Here is a 20,536-nt window from a genome sequence, read left to right on the forward strand (position 1 = left end):
ATCTTACCTTTGGAGTAACGCAGCATCGATGATGTCCAAGATTTGGGGGTCTTTGGTCATTTTTGGTACATTTATTCCAGTAAAGTGGAATGGCTAAATGTGACCTATCATTTCTGTATGATGTATTAATGCTTGCTACATGAATTCGTCATGGTATAAAATTTTGATCAATGTTTCCCCGCAGGCGACAGTTAATGCCCGGCCACAACGTATCCTAGATTCCACGAATCTCACGCAGTCCGCGCCAGCCAGCCCGACCAGTAAAGGAACGCACATTCATCAAGTTGGGTAAGTCACTAAGTTGCCTTCTGCAACACCGTGCATTCTCGTGGCAAGGAATTTTCAGCAGGAAGTTTATATTTAGATTTTTCTGTCAAGTTTACAATAGATTAGATCCAGCTCATGGATGTAAGCACAATCAGTTCAAGCTATGTTAGAGCATCAAGGTGTGTGAGACAGCCAACCCCCATTACTAGCCTTTTATTCTGTATTCCAGTTTCAGAGCATGGATATATATTCAAAGTCTTTGCTAATGGCTTGCACTCCCTGTACACATCAACTTATTTCCTGTGAGACAGACTTATCATTCTTGCTATGTGTGAATGTTCACAGTCTAGAGTGTCCACCATCCTGGCTTCTGGCTCTCATTTCCACTCCACCTTCCACTGCAGGGTTTGGAAACCACTGTTTTCCAACCCCCCCAGACTGCCCCTCTACAACTTCATGCCCAAAGTCTGGTGCCTCATGTGGCTGTTCACATCTGCTTGCCCTCATAGTCAGTGGGACTCCAGGACACCTGTGGATTCTTTTCAAAACTTGAGGATATTTGCACTATGACAATCTCATTGCAGGCAATCCTATCAGGTAAGGAACGCTAAGAATCCTAGAATACCTACAGTGCAGAAGGAGGCCATTCAGCCCATCGAATCTGCACTGACTCTCAGACAGAGCATCTTACCCAGGCCCTATTCCCTTAACCCCAAGTATTTACTCTGCGAGTCCCCTAAACCTACACATCTTGAAACGCTGAGGGGCAATTGAGTATGGCTCAACCTGTAGATCTTTCGAGTGTGGATAGAAACCGGAACACTTGGAGGAAACCCACGCAGACACGGGGAGAAAGTGCAAACTCCACACAGACTTCCTGCCTTAACACACTGCCCCATGTGCCGATTCCTACCTGGAAGGAAAATAAGTTGAGAGAGAAGCACAAAGGTTGATCAGCAGAGAAAGGTCGAGAGAAGCTGCAGCCGCAATCAATAGATATTGATAAGTTAGAAACTGTGCGCTTCGAATCGCTACAAACAAGCTCACCAGAGGTACACTGGAATTAAGTGAAATTTATGAAGCACCATGACGAGGGCGGCATGGTGGTGCAGTGGTTAGCACTGTTGCCTCACAGCGCCAGGGACCCGGGTTCGATTCCCGCCTTGGGTCATTGTCTGTGTGGAGTTTGCACATTCTTCCTGTGTCTGCGTGGGTTTCCTCCGGGTGCTCTGGTTTCCTCCCACAGATGTGCGGGTTAGGTTGACTGGTGATGATAAATTGACCCTGGTGTCATGGGGGATTAGCAGAGTAAATATGTGGGGTTACGGAATAGGGCCTGGGTGGGATTGAGGTCCGTGCAGACTCCATGGGCCGAATGGCCTCCTTCTGCACTGGAGAGATTCTATGATTCTATGATCTGGTGCTTCATTCAGTCTGCTTGACTAAAGCAGAATCCTCAATATCTGGGTTTTGGCCCATCCAGCCTGTTCTATTCCAAGATCTAGTTCTGGCCAAGCCCTGTAGACAATGATTATGTATCTATAAAGACACATCAATATTTGGTGAATCGGCTTAGCAGTTCATTGTACTTTTCCAAAGCCTTTTTTACAAGATTTCCACTGTGAATCTGCATGGATGGGAAACTATTTGGATAAACTGAATAGTTACATTAATCTTGTGGCATCATAAACTCACAATATGACTGATAGTGAAACAAAGCAAATGACTGACTACAACCCGAGAGTGTATTTCATTTTAGGAGCAATTAAAGCATTTGGAGCCTCACCTCCGGCCTTCACTCGTGTTGCGAGCCTGAAGGCAGATTGTTGGCTCTTAGTCTCCTGATGCTTCATCCTGAGCCTCTACCTTGGCAGCTGTTTTTGTCCGTGGTGATTTGCCATTGCCTTCCACTCTCGGGAGCAGAGCGAGGAGACAGATTCCAAGTCTACCTCGGCCAGAACGGGAGTTGAACCTGTACTGTTGCCGTTGTTCTGATTCACACAGATGCTGCCTCCCCAGCTGACCTAACCAGCCCCCTGCCTCCGGTCTCGGGATACCATTATTAACCAGCACTTTTTTAAAACAGTTCCTTCATTAACTCCTTTAACTTTGCTGAAACATTTGACATTAATGATTATCATATTGTGCTGTTGAAAAATGGGTTGTAATCTATGTTCCCTGTGATTTATTTCTGAATGTGCAGACAATTTCTTCCTGTGCTGCCCCTCGAATATTGTTTTATGCAGTCTTGGTGATTTAAAGGAAACTTTTGGGTTACTGTGGACCTTTGAAGGAACATTGATTGTAATACAGAAGTTTGTTAAAGTACTATCTGTACTATATGGCTTGCATGAAATGGTAACAAAATGAATAGCTGAACGTTTTAATCCATAAATTGACCATCATTATTGTGGAACCATGGAGGTATACAGCATAGAAGACAACAGTTTGATCCTTCCACGCCTGTGCCAGCTATTTCGAAAGAAATTAAAAATCATGTCAAGTGTTTGTTCTCTGTTCAAGTTGGAACCATCTGTACCAGGCCCACACAATAACACCGTCCACATGATAGGTGCACCCAGATTTCAACAAGATCCTTTCAAAAACTCCCAAGCTTATAGTCGGAAATAATAAGATAAGCAAAAAAATAAAGTAACTTTTATTACTTCTGATAACAGAAATGTGAATATGGCGTGCATAATTGGTCGTTATTGAACGATGGACACACTGGACTGAAATCAGTAATTTTTAACATTTACTCCTTGCCTCTGTCTTTGCTTCGTGGAGGATGTTCAGAGGTTTTGCATTAGTTGATTTTTCACTGAATTACAACAAACTTAGCGATCCCTTTGGGTAATGGATGACTTGTGGCAGTGACTTGGGCTTGGCACTATTATCTTTATCTTCAGCTTGCTGGACATCTTGAGGGTTTGGATCTGTTACATTGGACAGCATTTAATCACCTAGGATCATAGAATCCCTACAATGCAGAAGGAGGCCATTCAGCCCATCGAATCTGCACCGACCACAATTCCCCCCCCCCTCCCCTCCCCCAAGCCCTATCCTGATAACCCCATGCATCTACCGTAGCTGGTCCCCCTGCCATTAAGGGGCAATTTGGCATGGCCAATCCACCTAACCTGCACATCTTTGGCATGTGGGAGGAAACCAGAGCATTTGGAGGAAATCCACACAGACACGGGGAGAATGTGCAAACTCCACACAGACAGTGACCTAAGCCGTGAATCGAACCTGGGTCCCTGGCGCTGTGAGGCAGCAGTGCTAACCATTGATGATATCATCTCGTTGGTAGCTTCTTGGATGTTGATATTCAGCCAGACATTGATGTCCTCAGTATACAAGTATGGAGCTGATGTTGTTTAGAGTGTGGGCATTGAATCTGTTGTAGTCCACAGTTCTTTTACTTTGAAGTATTTCATTTTCAAACTTTGAAATCCTTCATGACAGCGCTGTTGATTTCCATCGTGAATGAACTACTTAGGCTTGTCTCCAGGAGTTTTTTAATACAGTTGGTCACTTCTTGCCAGGAATGACGACACACAGAGGTTCCCTCATTTGTGTTAAAGTTCTTCAGGCAAGCTGCCATGTCATCTCCGCTCTCCCACCAGCCCCGCTGGGCCCCCCCATTCCCCGCTGGGCCCCCCATTCCCCGCTGCCACACGCACACACACAACCCCCCCCCCCCCCCAAACCAAGTGTTGTCAGCTTGTGGAGCTTCTTTGCAGCAAAGGAGGACCGTCAATCTTAATTTATTTCCAAACATTTTGTTGGTGTTATTTCTTCTTTGGTGATATCTTGTAGTACAGGACTCTGTCTTCGGAGTTGTACACTTGTTTGTCATTGTATGCTCTTTCATGTAAAGACTTTAATTCAGCAGGAAATTATATTGCATTGTCTCCATGGGCCCTTGTTCAAGTTACTTTTAAGTAACTCTCAAAATACTATGTTGGTTCCTGATCTTTGCTAACCATCCTTTGCTGGCTGTGAACACTGCAGGAACATTGGTATTTCCATTTTGCCACAAAGGCCTTAACCCAAATAATTGGCTTGGATATCATTATGCCCTCTGCTGGATCAACCACATGTATACACTATTGGCAAGGGATGTGTTTTTGGCATTTCAAGCTTCCTTTCTTGTTTGGCAGTCTTCATCCACTGCCATCAACATCCTTCTCAACTTCTCCATCTTCAGACCACTCATAAAGTGTTGATTCAGCGACCCCCCCCCCCCCCCCCCCCCGCAAAACAGATGCTTGCATAGCACCTTTCTTGATTTGAGTGATGATTATCAGCTTTTAGACAATGGTGTAAGATTTTCTGCTGCTTGATTCAGGATGTGATTTTGATTTGACTGTTATATGGGTAGGTTTGACCAGTATTAATACAGAGAAAACTGATGTGGGCGGCACGGCGGCACAGTGGTTAGCATTGCTGCCTCTCAGAACCAGGGACCCGGTTTTGATTCCAGCCTCGGGTGACGGTCTGCATGAAGTTTGCACGTTCTCCCCGTGACTGCGTGGGTTTCCGCCAGGTGCTCCGGTTTCCTCCCACAGTCCAAAGATGAGGGGGTTAGGCTGATTGGCCATGCTAAATTGCCAGGGGATTAGCAGGGTGAATATGTGGGGTTACGGGGATAGGGCTTGGGTGGGATTATTGTCGGTGCAGGCTCGATGGGCCAGATGGCTTCCTTCTGCGCTGTAGGGATTCTATGATACTCAGTCACAAGACTGTCATCTCATTGACTGATTTGAAATCACTTGTGGGACATTTATACTTGATGTTCTGAAATACGTTGTGAAATCATAATTTTTATGAGATGTTTTGGGTCCTTGATGGACCCATGTTATGTTGAGCTCCCACATTGTAGTAGAATCCCAGTATTTATGTACCACAAACAAAAGTGGACTGGACACTAACCCAGGAATGGACCCATCTACCATAACTTTCCGCTTCCTGTCTATCAACCAACTTTCTAGCCATGCCGCCATTTGCCTTTCTCCAGCAATCCTCTTGCAAGACACCATCTGAAAATCAGTACACACACAAATCAACTGTTTCCTTTCTCCAGTCAGTCAATTTTCAGAAACCTCTCATAAGTTTGTTAAACATCATGCCTTGGAAATTTCACCCTACTGACATGGCAACCTGTTTGCTAACTTTTCTGATTGGTTAACTTGGGCAGAGTCCCTCCTTGCTTTTTCCATCCAACACCCTGAATCTTCCCTCTTCACTTTTTCTAAGTATGTTGTGATCGCTATTTACTCGTTAGTCCCCTCTTTTCGTTCATTAGTTTTTTTGCCTGTTTCTCATTTCCTATGACTGTAACACTACATTGGGGGCCTGGAATGTGCTGCCGGGAAAGGTGGTGGAGGCGGACACACTGGGAACGTTTAAGACTTATCTAGATAGCCACATGAACGGAGTGGGAATAGAGGGATACAAAAGAATGGTCTAGTTTGGACCAGGGAGCGGCGTGGGCTTGGAGGGCCGAAGGGCCTGTTCCTGTGCTGTATTGTTCTTTGTTCTTTATTCTGCACTGTCTCCTTTTCTTCTCTATGAATGGTATGCTTTGTATAGCGGGCAAGAAACAATACTTTTCACTGTATAAAATACATCTGACAATAAGAAATCAAAAAAGTCAAATCATAGCTAAATAAAGCAGTGCTCCTTTCCTTCAGCTCGAAACGTATAGTTTTAGGGAGCACAGGACCTTACCACCACTCCTGCCGCTCCCTCCCACTCCCCTGCCTGTAAGCCTACTCCCCTCTGGACGGGCGTGTAAAATTCTAGCCTCTGACTTGGAGATGAGAGTACTCCACTAAGCCTAAGGATCACTCCCTGGTCAGAGGTGATCATTAAGGAATTGGTGATGAAGAATCCATTAATGGTGCAGTTGTTTAAGATTAAAAGGAGACGATGGAGATTTCTCTTATTTGTGATGGCCATTGCATGCTTTTGCCTGCCACTAGTCAGTGCAGGTCCTGTTGTAGGCTGGAATTCAGATGCTCCATTGTTGAGGGAGTTGTGCGTTACCAAGAAATAACAGGTTTATCAAGGCAGTGACAAGGAAAGTAGCTTAAAATTACAATGCCGGTGGCGTTGGATTGTGCAAAACGCCTGTCTCACCGGATATGGTTATTATGATGGTGTATGATCTGGCAAAACAAGTCAATGAATAGGAATTGTTTGTGAGCACTCTTTTGTTTTCTGATGTCTCTGACTTGTGTAGGTGATGATTTGAAAAATAATTTGAATTGGTTATTATGGGGTTTGCCCCAGTTCAGTGCCATCAAGCGTGTATGTTCTTTATGCAACCACATTGACAAGGGAGAAACCTGCAAACGTGACCTTTCTGTTTAATCGCTTTAACTTATCCCTTCCAAGTATTTGATGAAAAAGCAAAGAACGTTGTCATCCTGAGTACAGAACAAAATTAGTTCATTTGGCTAGGTGACAAAAGGAAAGCTAATTGACAGTAGCTAGGTATAGTGCACTCATTAAATAATTTAGGACCAGGATTTTAGATTCGCACTTAAACATTTAAACCATCACGCCGATGGGAGTTATGGAAGTATGAATTCATGAAATTAATCTTGATGCGTGCTGGATCCCCTGGACAACAAAGTAACTGTTAATCATTACTTGGGAACTCTGCCCTAGCTTCAGAGTTGATATTTGATGTACATAAGATTCCAAGTGAATCCTCTCGGACGTGTGCCTGTGGCTATTTCAGAGATGTTATGTAGTTTATTAAGTTCATCACTTCCACATTTAAGCCCGCTGGAATTGAGTTGTCTGTAATATTGAAAGGATGTTTCATATTTCAGTATTACATTTGGGCGAGATACTGTTTTGTGGTATCCCCATTCCTGTAGTGTTGGAGATAAATTCAAAACACACAGTCCCTGGAACCAAATGCAATGATGTTCTGTTTGCCTATATAACATTCATTACGCTGAATGAAGGCGTAGCTCGTTAAAATGTTTCTTAAACGCAAGATTAAGATGCTCTGAAATGCATCTTTTTCTTTGAAGGAACTTCCTATAAAGAGTTGTTGACAGCAATGAGAGCCTGGTGTATTTTTCCCCCTCAAATCTATTTTTTTCTCGCACCTTATTAACTTCGCTCCCAAGATTTATTTGTTTCATTTATATTAAATAAATGATATCAGTTCTTTTGTTCATGAGTTTGAATGTAGTCTGCAAAGTTTAAAACATCCGTTTCATGCCTTTTCAAGCTTTAATGACACACGTCTTTTTTTTTACATATTTGTGTCACGAGTAGGCTTACATTAACACTGCAATGAAGTTACTGTGAAAATCCCCGAGTCACCACACTCCGGCGCCTGTTCGGGTACACTGAGGGAGAATTTAGCATGGCCAGTGCACCTAACCAGCACGTCTTTCGGACAGTGGGAGGAAACTCACACACACACACACGTGGAGAACGTGCAGACTCTGCACAGACGGTGACCCAAGCCGGGAATTGAACCCAGGTCCCTAGCGCTGTGAAGTAGCAGTGCTAACCACTGTGCCACCCTCAACTAATATTATGCAATTTCCTCATAATCACATGTTCTAGCCTCATAAAATAACCAGTCTGAATTGGCATGTGCGCAATTTCCTAGAGGTCTAATCCATGCAGTCGGTTAAGACACTACCCTTTCACTGCTAGCACCTAGCTTCAGATCCAACTCGCAGGAAAGAGTAAAGATCTTTGTTGCTCACTTGCTGTAAAGGTTTGTGTGTAATGGGACTTGAGCAGTCTCAGCCCGATTCCTAGTGGCCGTAGACTTCAGAGTTCTAACTTGGCACAAGCTAGTTTGCTTGCACAAAAAGATCACAAGCGATTACTGCTGTGGGAAATGGGACTATCACACTGTTGCAGCAGCATGAGCTTCCCTGAGATGCTGATTAGCCCACATTGTTGGCACAAAGCAGAGAGAATGGTGCCCCGCTGCTCCACTTGCCTCCCTGCTTTATAGCTGTTGTAGACTTGCTGGCGACATGGTGGGTCAAGACTCTCTTCTTTTAAACCTGACACAGCTAATTCATTAAACATTTGAGCGTTGCCGTTTCTTATTTTCATTAAATAGCAGGTAGTAGTCGTAAGGTTACTTCCATGCAGGTAAGTGTTATCATTTGCAGAATATTCTCTCTCAACTTAAATCTTTTTCTTTCTGTCTCAGAGGGTCACCTCCCATACCCAGTACAAGTAGTTCCAGTCTAACCAATGATGTGAGTAAACAGACAGGACCTAGAGATATATCAACAACGCCACGGCCAGGAACCGGTGCCACTGGGGGGGTGCAGTACACTCCACACTCCCACCAGTTTTCCCGAACACGGAAGATGTTCGATAAAGGGCCAGATCAGGTAAGGAATCAGTTGGATTACATAACTCTCAAGAATCTTTTACTGAATAGACTAGATGGACCGAATGGCCTCCTTCTGCACTGTAGGATTCTATGATTCTAATTAAGTAAACTGGCACACCAAAGAAGGAAATGACAGCACAGAGGATGACTAAAAGTAAAGTAAGAGTAAAGTTTATTTATTAATTGCAAGTAGGCTTACATTAACGCTGCAATGAACAGGGTACTAAAAGAGATGGCGGGAGAAATAGCAAATGCACTAGTGGTAATTTACCAAAATTCGCTGGACTATGGGGTGGTTCCCGCAGATTGGAAAACAGCAAATGTGATGCCACTGTTTAAAAAAGGAGGTAGACAAAAGGCAGGTAACTATAAGCCGGTTAGCTTAACTTCTGTAGTAGGGAAAATGCTTGAATCTATCATCAAGGAAGAAATAGCGAGACATCTGGATATAAATTGTCCCATTGGGAAGACGCAACATGGATTCATGAAGGGCAGATCATGTTTGACTAATTTGGTGGAATTCTTTGACAACATTACATGTGCAGTGGATAATGGGGAACCTGTGGATGTGGTGTATCTGGATTTCCAGAAGGCATTTGACAAGGTGCCGCGCCAAAGACTGCTACATAAGATAAAGGTGCACAGTGTTACGGGTAATGTATTAGCATGGATAGAGGATTGGTTAACTAACAGAAAGCAAAGAGTGGGGATAAATGGGTGTTTTCTGGTTGACAATCAGTGACTAGTGGTGTGCCTCAGGGATCAGTGTTGAGACCGCAATTGTTTACGATTTACATGGATGATTTGGAGTTGGGGACCAAGTGTAGTGTGTCAAAATTCGCAGATGACACTAAGATGGGTGGAAGAGCAAAGTTTGCAGAGGACGCTGAAAGTCTGCAAAGGGATATAGATAGTCTAAGTGAGTGGGCGAGGGTCTGGCAGATGGAGTACAGTGTTGGTAAATGTGAGGTCATCCATTTTGGTAGGAATAACAGCAAAATGGACTATTATTTAAATGGTTAAAAAATTGCAGCATGCTGCTGTGCAGAGGGACCTAGGTGTCCTTGTGCAGGAATCTCAAGGAGTTGGTTTGCAGGTGCAGCAGGTAATTAAGAAGGCAAATGGAATTTTGTCCTTCATTGCTAAAGGGATGGAGTTTAAAAACAGCGTGCTTATGTTGCAGCTGTATAAGGTGCTGATGAGGCCACACCTGGAGTACTATGTACAGTTTTGGTCTCCTTACTTGAGAAAGGATATACTGACATTGGAGGGGTTTCAGAGGAGATTCACTAGGTTGATTCCAGAGTTGAGAGGGTTGGCTTATGAGGAGAGACTGAGTAGACAGGAGCTATACTCATTGGAATTCAGAAGAATGAGGGGAGATCTTATAGAAACATATAAGATTATGAAGGGAATAGATAAGATAGAAGCAGGGAAGTTGTTTCCACTGGCGGGTGAAACTAGAACTAGGGGGCATAGCCTCAAAATAAGGGGAAACAGATTTAGGACTGAGTTGAGAAGGAACTTCTTCACACAAAGGGTTGTGAATCTGTGGAATTCCTTGCCCAGTGAAGCAGTTGAGGCTACCTCATTAAATGTTTTTAAGGCAAGGATAGATAAATTTTTGAACAGTAAAGGAATTAAGGGTTATGGTGAGCGGGCGGATAAGTGGAGCTGAGTCCACAAAAAGATCAGTCATGATCTTACTGAATGGCGGAGCAGACTCGAGGGGCCAAATGGCCTACTCCTGCTCCTAGTTCTTAAGTTCTTATGAAGTTACTGTGAAATCCCCTAGTCGCCAGTCCGGGTACACTGAGGGAGAATTTAGCATGGCCAGTCCACCTAACCAGCACAATCTTTCGGACTGTGGGAGGAAACCAGAGCACCTGGAGGAAACCCACGCAGACACGGAGACCGTGCAGATTCCGCAGACAGTGACCCAAGCCGGGAATCGAACCCGGGTCCCTGGCGCTGTGATGCAGCAGTGCTAACCACTGTGCCACCATGAAAAGATTGGCTAAAGAGGTAGGTTCTTAGCGAGTTCTCAGAGATAATAACGGTGTAAAGGAAGAAAGATTCAGGGAAGGAATTCCTGAGCTTAGTGCTTAGATGGCTGAATGTACGACTGCCCATGGTGGGGTGAAGGGAGTGTGGGATTCACAGAGGAACGCAAACCTGTTGGAGGATTAGTAATGCTGGGGCAGGTAGTAGAGATACGGAGGGATTAAATCGTGGAGGGATTTGAGTACAAGTTTGAGAATTTTAAATTCAAAGACTGGAAGTCAGTATGGGGTCAGCGAGCTCGGACGTTCCTGGGGAGCCGAACTTGGTGCGGATTAAGGTACAGGAGCAGAGTTTTGGGTGAGCTGGGCGATATGGAGGCTTGAAGATGGGAGGTTGACCAGGAGAGCACTGGCATGTAGCTTCAGGTAACAAAAGTAGATGGGTTGAGCCAGGGACAGAGGTGGACAATGTGCGAGGGGTGGGCTTTGCAGTGAAAGGCTGACTCGAGTGAATTCCAGATCTATCTTGGTGGCATTTTGAGTGCTGTGATATTTGGCTGCAAACGAGAAGTATGATTTGAAATCACTATCAGTAACACAGGCAGCTACCTTCAATATGCCTATCCTTCTCCTCCTCTCAATGATTAAACTAAATTCCTGTTGAGAACAAGCATCACCTCAGATGAATCATTTATTTTATTCCTTCAGCTGAGATAATGTTACAATCTTTTACTTTGTGTCAACTGTGTAATGTTTGTATTTTTTAAATTGACAGCAGTACAGATTACTCTGAAAAGCAAATGGCTTGAGAGCTATTTATTACTCTGTACATAGTTCTGATTAAGCAGAAATGTCTGAGGAGTGCTTTGCTGAAAAAGCTTGCTTTCCCTTAGAGATACTGAAATACAGAAATCTTTGACAACCTATTTTTTTCTGGCAAGCGTCCTGTGCTTTGATATATAACTGCATTATCTTGTCTGATGTAACTATGATGAAAATAACGTGCGTCTGCCCTGCTTGGCTCCTCCACCCCAATAGTGATTACAAACAGGAAACAAGGAGATCTATTTTGTATTCCAATTACTAAATTTGACTGTTCCAAACATTGAAACTTAAGTGAGAGCTCAAAACTCCATTTGATAAAAGAAAGTCAAGTTGAAAGTTAAATTAATAGTCAGAGCTAATTACATTCATTAAGAAACAAATCAGGAAAGTGATGGTAGGTCTTAAAGAATGCTAGCAAATCTCTATTTCCACAAAAGCCATTGGTTGCAACAACCGCTGTAATTCGCATGTAATTTAATCAGAATATTGTGTACTTGTTAAGATAATAAAACTCAACCATACTGATCTTGGTTATCAGCGGACGCTTTCTTAGTGGCACTGATGAAACATGTCAACTTGGGTTGCTAAGGACATTTCTCCGTGGACTAATGCTATGAAATTGGAGAAACTTGATTCGTTCTCACTGGAACGACAGAGGTTGAGGAGCAACCTGATAGAAGCCTACAAGATTATGAGGGGCATGGACAGAGTGGGTAGTCAGAAGCTTTTTCCCAGGGTGGAAGAGTCATTTACAAGGAGGCATAGGTTTAAGGTGCGAGGGGCAAGGTTTAAAGGAGATGTATGAGGCAAGTTTTTTTTTGTGGGTGGTGGGTGCCTGGAACTCGCTGCCGGGGAAGGTAGTGGAAGCAGATACAATAGTGACTTTTAAGGGGCATTTGGACAAATACATGAATAGGATGGGAATAGAATGATATGGTCCCTGGAAGGGTAGGGGGTTTTAATTCAGGCAGGCTTGGAGGGCCGAAGGGCTTGTGCCTGTGCTGTAATTTTCTTTGTTCTTAATATAGATACCTCTTAGCCAACTACAAAATACATATATTCATTTTTTTTTATATAATGTGGAGAATCATTTGTGCATCGTTGTAACCCTCTTTGAATCAGAAAAGGGCCAGAAAAGTTCTTTATGCAATCAGCCAGAATTAACAAAGGTGACTTATTTATGCTGGCTGTGATAATGGCTGTGCTGTGTTCCATGTCAAATGTAAGAAACCCAAAGGAACTATATCTTTGAGCATTCCTATCGGAGAATAAAAGTAAATGGGTAGATAAAACTTAACATTCTATATCGGCAATTATCCCAAGATACCCAAGATGTCTATTATTATATGTTATCAGCTCATTAATTCAAGGGACACTTGGTGTTAGTCAGTGGCAAGCTTAATATTCTTGCTATGCCATTTATCTAAAAGAGTACTACACTTGAATAGAGTTCCTCTTGAGAAGTGCCAAGGTTGCAAGAGCTGCCATTTATAAATCATCTTTCACAACCTCAGGAAGTCTAATAGCACTTTGCAGCCAATGAATATCGTTGTAATGTAGGAACCGTAGCAGTCAATTTGCACATATACCACAAACAACAACAATATAATTGACCAGGATGTAGAGATGCCGGTGTTGGACCTGGATAGGCACAGTAAAAAGTCTCACAATACCAGGTCAAAGTCCAACAGGTTTATTTGGTAGCACAAGGTGGAGAAGGGGCAGCGCTCCGAAAGCTCATGATACCAAATAAACCTGTTGGACTTTAACCTGGTGTTGTGAGACTTCTTACTATAATTGACCAGATCATTTGTTTGGACTATGGTTTGAGGGATAAGTGTTGGCCAGGGCATCAAGAGAGTTCAGTTCCTTCTCTTCAGATAGTGCTGTGGGACTCTTCTGCAACTTATTGAGAGGGCATTCAGTGCCTTTTTTGAAAGTGGTACTTGCAATTAGTTCAGTACTCCCTCGGTGTCGGTTTCGACTATGTACACAGACCTCTGGAGTGCGGCCTGAACCTGTGACTTTCTGACTCATGATGTGGAGATGCCGGTGTTGGACTGGGCTAAACACAGAAAGAAGTTTAACAACACCAGGTTAAAGATCACCACCAGATGGAACCAGGTTTCCACTCACATTGTTTGTACCTTTAAGACTTGATTAGCTGTAAGTATTCGCATTCCAACCATTATTCTGTAAATTGAGTTTGTGTCTTTATATGTCCTGTTTGTGAACAGAATTCCCACTCACAAGGCCCCGAAAGCTTGTGGCGTTTGCTACCAAATTAACTTGTTGGACTTTAACCTGGTGTTGTGAAACTTCTTACTTTCTGACTTAGACAGACATGCTCCCCCTGAGCCAGGGCTGATGTCTTCATTTCCAGCTTTCATTGTTTAAAGAAATCTGATTTTCCTTCTACCATGTTGCTTATTGGAAGGTTGCGTAGGTTATGTAGGGGTTGCAGGGAAAAGGGCCTGGGTAAGATGCTCTGTCGGAGAGTCGGTGCAGACTTGATGGGCTGAATGGCCGCCTCTTGCACTGTTGGGATTCTGTGATTCTATGTTAGCAGCACTTAATCTTCTTTAGGGTGTTTCATATCCCCAAATTTCTGTTATGATTTTTAAACATAATTAACACTTATCGAAGTGAGTAGATGCTTCACGTTAAGTTCCACACAATCTGCGTTTTCTTCTTCTGTATCTTCCAATAATCCTTCAGCATACTTATTGCTGTACACTGAAGATTGTGATTGCAGCTCACTACAGAGGGACCCCATAAATACCAGGAAATTTACATTTCTTTAAATGATACAGTTTGTTGGGTTAAATGTCTAAAATATACCTTTAGAAGAAAGGGGTACAATACTGGATGGAAATGCAGAGAAGGGCAGTCAGCACTTAAAGGATCTCCTGAAGGGCCAAACCCTGTGTATTAACCTTTCTCTCTCTTTCACGGCTAATCGACCTGCTGTTGATGTTTCTCTTTCTGGTTTCATTTGCAAATTCACTATTTCCTCCTCTCTTTAAATTGTCGTTATCGATTTTGTTTTTAATGTGATGAGGTGAGATTTTGTTCACTCCTGCTGCAAAACTTGCTTTGAATTCAGCTGAAGGTGCAAGCTTGCCTTTTTATTAGGCTGTACTCTGTCATTATATCTTTCAAAGTCAAAGGGTTTGTATGTTGCAGTTCTTTCTTGTGGTCAACTGTGTTACTGAAATGACAGGAAATCATAGAAACTCTATAGTGCAGAAGGAGGCCATTCGACCTATCGAGTCTGCACCGATAACAATCCCACCCCAGGCCCTATCCCCATAACCTCACACATTTACGCCCCTAATCCCTCTAACCTACACATCCCGGGACACTATGGGCAATTTGGCGTGGCCAATCAACTTAACCCGCACATCTTTGGACTGTGGGAGGAAACCGGAGGAAACCCACGGAGACACGGGGAGAATGTGCAAACTCCACACACACAGTGACCCAAGCCGGGAATCGAACCCGGGTCCCTGGTACTGTGAGGCAGCAGTGCCAACCACTGTGCCACCACGTCATAGTCTCCAAAACATGTTAGCAAGAAATCTGAATGTGTAGAATCTTTTTCTTGACATGGAGTGATTCAGGGATATTGGGTGGAGATTCACTGCCTCAGACGTATGTGCTTCCCCCAATTGTGTGTGGCACATCTTATCGTTCAGCTCGGACTGCACGACCAGTTAGGTCTTTGACTCTTCTATAGCCTAAACTAAAATGGGATGGTGAAAATTTAAATTTTGCAAATGCCCAAGCTAAGATATTGTGATGTGTCTGCCGTGTAGTTAAAATTTGTTTTATGTTTACAGACTGTTGAAGATTCAGAGGATGGAGTTGGGCACAAAAGTTTTATGTCTACAACTATGCAAACGGGTTTCTGTGATTGGAGCGCAAAATATTTTGCACAGCCGGTGATGAAGGTAATTTAACTACCTATTGATTTTCTGATTTATACATTATCATAAATTGATTATTAAAATATTAATAGTCGTTGGTGGTACAGAACTCGGGTATTGCTGCTAAAAGACATTTTGTTGAAACTTTTCGCTTGCATTCATCAGGACAAATACAAGAAAATCAATGTCGGGGAAACAACAAGTTTATACTCTATGAGAAGGTAGTGCTGATTGGCATGTGGATTCTGATTGGTAGAGGTGTTGCCATGGTGACTGCACCAGTTAATAGTAACCGACAGTTATTTGCCAAGTGTTGTTTGAAAATTTAAATCAGGCAGCTTTACTCTGGTCAAGATATTACCCTGAGGAATGAACCAGCGAATGGCTGTCACTTATTTTCTTCAGCTGAAACAGGTGCAGTGTGTGTACATGTTCTTTCTGTCTGCAAAGAGCAGGCCCATGTACATTAATATATCTATATCCCAGTGCAGGCAAATGCCCCACACTGCAAACCCAACTGACTATCTTAAATTGGTTGTCAGTGTAATTTTTAGCACACTGAGGATTATTTAGCAAATGTTGTCCAATCATAGAAGCACATCTGATGTTGGATATGGTTTTGAGTTTCTCGAGTACAGGCTGGTTGGGCATGGTCTGTGCTTTGCCCGTTGTGAACAGAGGAAGGCACATGCTGTTTGATACAATCTGCCAGACTTTGGAACGTATGGCCTACATACCTAGCATCACACTGGCACTGTAATTCCTAAACCACATTGCCCATTTGTGATATAACGTCTTTTTGATTTGATGGAACAATCCTGTTGGTGGCAAATGCCCTTATGTTGCTACTGCGTAGTAGCAGTGTGAAATGGCTAGCTTCACGTATAGCTTCAATGTTTGAGATAACTTGCCTTTCCAGGGTAATCTGAGATAGACTGGACACCTTTCAGGATCGAAAGTAACAGGCTTAAGCCCTTTCACAAGTTTACACTATATACAGTGCAAAATGATTTAATCTAATTTAATTTACTAACTATTGATTAAGTTACCCTCATGCTGTTGAGTGAGTAAATTAACTTTTGCCAGATCATCAAGAAAGAAGCTAGGCCACAAGTTATGCACCAAATGTTGGTTACAATTTTTTAAAATTTCATTTACGGGATGTGGGCATAGCTGGCTAGGCCAGCACATCACTGCACATTCCTAGTTGCTCCTCAGAAGGTGGTGGAGAACTGTCTTCATGAATCACTACAATGCCTGCTGTGAAGGTACACCCACAGTGCTGTTAGAGAGGGAGTTCCCGGATATTTACCCAGCAACAGTGAAGAAACGAGGATATATTTCCAAGTCAGGATGATGAGTGACTTGAAAGAGTACCTCTAGCTGGTGGCGTTCCAGGTATCTCTGTCATAGAATCATAGAATCCCAACAGTGCAGAAGGAGGCCATTCGGCCCATGGAGCCTGCACCAATGACAATCTTACCCAGGCCCTATCCCCATAACCCTACTAATCCCCCTAACACTACTAATCCCCCTAACACTACTAATCCCCCTAACATTACTAATCCCCCTAACATTACTAATCCCCCTAACATTAAGTGTCAATTTAATATGGCCAACCCACCTAACCTGCACATCTTTGGACTGTTGGAGGAAACCGGAGCACCCAGAGGAAACCCACGCAGACACTGAGAACGTGCAAACTCCACACAGACAGACACCCGAGGCTGGAATTGAACCCGGGCCCTTGGCGCTGTGAGACAGCAGCGCTAACCACTGTGCCACCTTGCCGCTCTTCCAGATGGTAGTGGTCGTGGGTTTGGAAGGTGCTGCCTAAGGAAACTTGGTGTGTTCTGCAGTGTATCTTGTAGAATGTACACACGGCTGCCACTATTTGTTGGTGGAGGAGGGATTCAATGTTTGTGGAAGGGGTACCAATCAAGCGTGCTGCTTTGTTCTGGATGGTTTCTTGAGTGTTGTTGGAGCTGCACTCATCCAGACAAGTAGAGAGCATTTCATTACACTCCTAACTTGCACCTTGTAGATGGGGAATCAGGAGGTGAGTTACTCACCACAGGATTCTTAGCCTTTGACTTGCTCTAGTAGCCACAGTATTTATACGGTTAGTCCAGTTCAGTTTCTGATCAGTTGTAACACCCAGGATGTTAACAGTGGGGATTCAGCGATAGTAATGCCATTGAAAGTCATGGGGCGATGGTTAGATCTTCTCTTGTTGGAGATGGTCATTGCCTGGCACTTGTGTGATGTGAATGTTACTTGCTACTTGTCAGCCCAGGCGTGGATATTGTCCAGGTCTTGTTGCATTTGATGAGTATAGATTGCTTCAATATCTGAGGAGTCAGGAATGGTACTGAACATTGTGCAGTCATCAGCGAACATCCCCACTTCTGACCTTTATGATGGAAGGAAGGTCGATGATGAAGTATTTGAAGATGATTAGGTACAAAGCAATTAAGAGGCATGCATAGATATAATCCAAGTTACTTCGCAGTTAAGTAGCAAATCTTCAGTGGACTGATTTACTTGACAAAATGAGTAGCAACTGCTACACAGGCAATTCTGTGTAACATTGTACACTGTAAATCAGTGCTAATGGATGCTAGGTATTAGCTATAGCAATGACCAGAGTCTGAGATTATATATTGATTAGATTATTTCTATAGGCACTTCCAGTCAATATTTACAGTATTTCTCTTGTTGCCTGTGAAATATTCTACACAGGCATTCGACCAGATATTACTCACTAACGCTTTTACCCAGGTGCTCTTTCTTTCTGAGACAAATAAAGGACTGTGACTCATACTTAAAACACTTACAAGTTAAAGAAACGGCTCCATAACTTATCCCCAAATTAGGCTGACAGCCTGGAAAACACATATACTACCTGCTCTGGTGAACTTGGCAGGGCTGTTGGATTCAATTCGCTGAGCTTGCGTCGGCAGATGAACTTGGTCTTCTTGTCGTCACTGGTCGCAACAAGCCTTCGCTGGGGGTCGTCCCCAGATGTCTGTTTTTATCCCCCTCTCTGAGCCCTTCTGGAATATTCTCCGGCTTTCGGCCTGGGAGTCACAGCACCCGATGAGGTTAGGCCAGGTCATCCTGGCCGTCCATTTCTCACACGTCCATTGTGGCTGTTTCTGTTGTTCTGGCTGAGTACCTCATGTGGGTTTCAGGTCATAGCAACTCTCCCATTGTTAAAGTCGGGCACCTCTGTTCAATATGCAAGACAGGTCTGGGCTGGTCCCTGTTGGCTTTTTACCTGTGGTAACCTTGGCCTGTCCGCATCCATCAGACCTTGCTTGCGGTTTAGCAATGTTTAATTTAGAGTGTCCAATTTTATGTTGGGCCTAGTTGCTTAGGCTGTTGGCCACTTGGCCACACTCTCACAGATTTGAATGGCAATTTTACAGAACTCTATTTCTATACTCGTTATTAGGCTATTTTTGTGTTGATAACTCCCAGCTTTGTTCCTTATTTTCCATTTTAATCTGACTCATTCTTGCATTGGAAGATACCTACCATCGGGTGCTTGGAAACAAGGTGTCGCTCCACACATTCAAGTTGACACTTTAAAACTAAAGTATAAACCAGACTTCACGCTGGTACAAAGAAGCTCGAGCTTATTTCTTTATTTTGATCCAGAATAAAACTAGCCTCAGAAATACTGGACTTCCCAATTGTTGCACAGCGTTCGCCTTTCCTTGCCAACAGGGGAGGAGGGTTGCTATGCGAGAGCAACACTGTACAGAATGATTTTATCAATCATTTGACCATTCCGAGCACTTGACGACAGGTTTATATTAAATGCAATTTAGAGATAAATCAAAACACATCACTTTACACATGCCTTTCCAAAATAGCATGCTGGTAAAATGAAGCATGGCCGAATGTATTAAATTCCCTCATTTTATCTACTGGCAGGGTACCTGCTCTTCACTGAGCATTCACAAGAGAATATACAAGTAGCATCCTCTCCCCAAAACAGAGCTCGTCTGAGCAAACGTGAGGGCCTTGATTTTTGATTGAATTTATTATTGTCACATGTATTAACATACAGTGAGAAGTATTGTTTCTTGCGTGCTGTACAGACAAAGCATACCGTTCATAGAGAAGGAAAGGGAGAAAGTACAGAATGTAGTGTTACAGTCATAGCTAGGGTGTAGAGAAAGATCAACTTAGTGCGAGGTGGGTCGATTCAAAAGTCTGACGGCAGCAGGGAAGAAGCTGCTCTTGAGTCGGTTGGTACGTGACCTCAGCCTTTTGTATTTTTTTCCGACGGAAGAAGATGGAAGAGAGTGGGGTCCTTAATTATGCTGGCTACTTTCGCAAGGCAGCGGGAAGTATAGACAGAGTCAATGGATGTGAGGCTGGTTTGTGTGATCGACTGGGCTTCATTCATGACCCTTTGTAGTTTCTTGCGGTCTTGGGCAGAGCAGGAGCCATACCAAGCCGTGTTACAACCAGAAAGAATGCTTTCTATGGTGCATCTGTAAAAGTTGGCGAGAGTTGTAGCTGACTTGCCAAATTTCCTTAGTTTTCTGAGAAAGTAGAGGTGTTGGTCGGCTTTCTTAATTATAGTGTCGTCATGGGGGGGACCAAGACTGGTTGTTGGTGATCTGGACACCTAAAAACCTGAAGCTCTCAACCATTTCTACTTTGTCCCCATTGATGTAGAACAAGTGGAAGTTTGTGATAAGCAATTTGGGTTGTATCTCATGTCACTGAAAGAGACCCATTAATCTTGCTTACATTCTATGTAAAATAAGGAACAAAGCTGTGGGTTATCAATACGAAAATAGCCTAATAGAATGATAACAGGTAAAATACGTTGGCAGCTCCACCCGAGACCTTGAGATGAGAAGACATAAAGCTTCTCCATAGTTTGGATTTTATTAATTCTACTGAGACAGTGTGGAGAGTAGAAGCTTCAAGTTCTGTTTAAAAACAAATAGCACAATGAGACTTCAAAGATAATTAAGTTATCAGATTGTATTGTTCCAAAAGATTTGAACTGCTCCAGGATGAAACATTGATTTGAGATAGTAGTATTTGTCAGAGATTCAGTTAATTTTAGGAATTCATCTTTTTTCCAT

General features: G+C 43.2%; 1 protein-coding gene across 3 annotated transcripts in view; it reads left to right on the top strand.

The window, feature by feature from the left end:
* rptor (regulatory associated protein of MTOR, complex 1) overlaps positions 1–20,536 on the top strand; it is a 440,065-nt gene that overhangs the window by 324,137 nt on the left and 95,392 nt on the right. For all 3 annotated transcript variants that reach the window (XR_013499184.1, XM_078225712.1, XM_078225713.1), the window contains exons 22-24: positions 185–288; positions 8,477–8,663; positions 15,336–15,446. Coding sequence is in view for 2 of the 3 variants with exons in the window: in XM_078225712.1 (XP_078081838.1) it covers positions 185–288; positions 8,477–8,663; positions 15,336–15,446 (402 nt within the window). In the remaining variant the exon portion in view is untranslated. The remainder of the gene's footprint in view (positions 1–184; positions 289–8,476; positions 8,664–15,335; positions 15,447–20,536) is intronic.

This window comes from Mustelus asterias, chromosome 12 (assembly GCF_964213995.1).
Source record: "Mustelus asterias chromosome 12, sMusAst1.hap1.1, whole genome shotgun sequence".
NCBI classification, from domain to species: domain Eukaryota; kingdom Metazoa; phylum Chordata; class Chondrichthyes; order Carcharhiniformes; family Triakidae; genus Mustelus; species Mustelus asterias.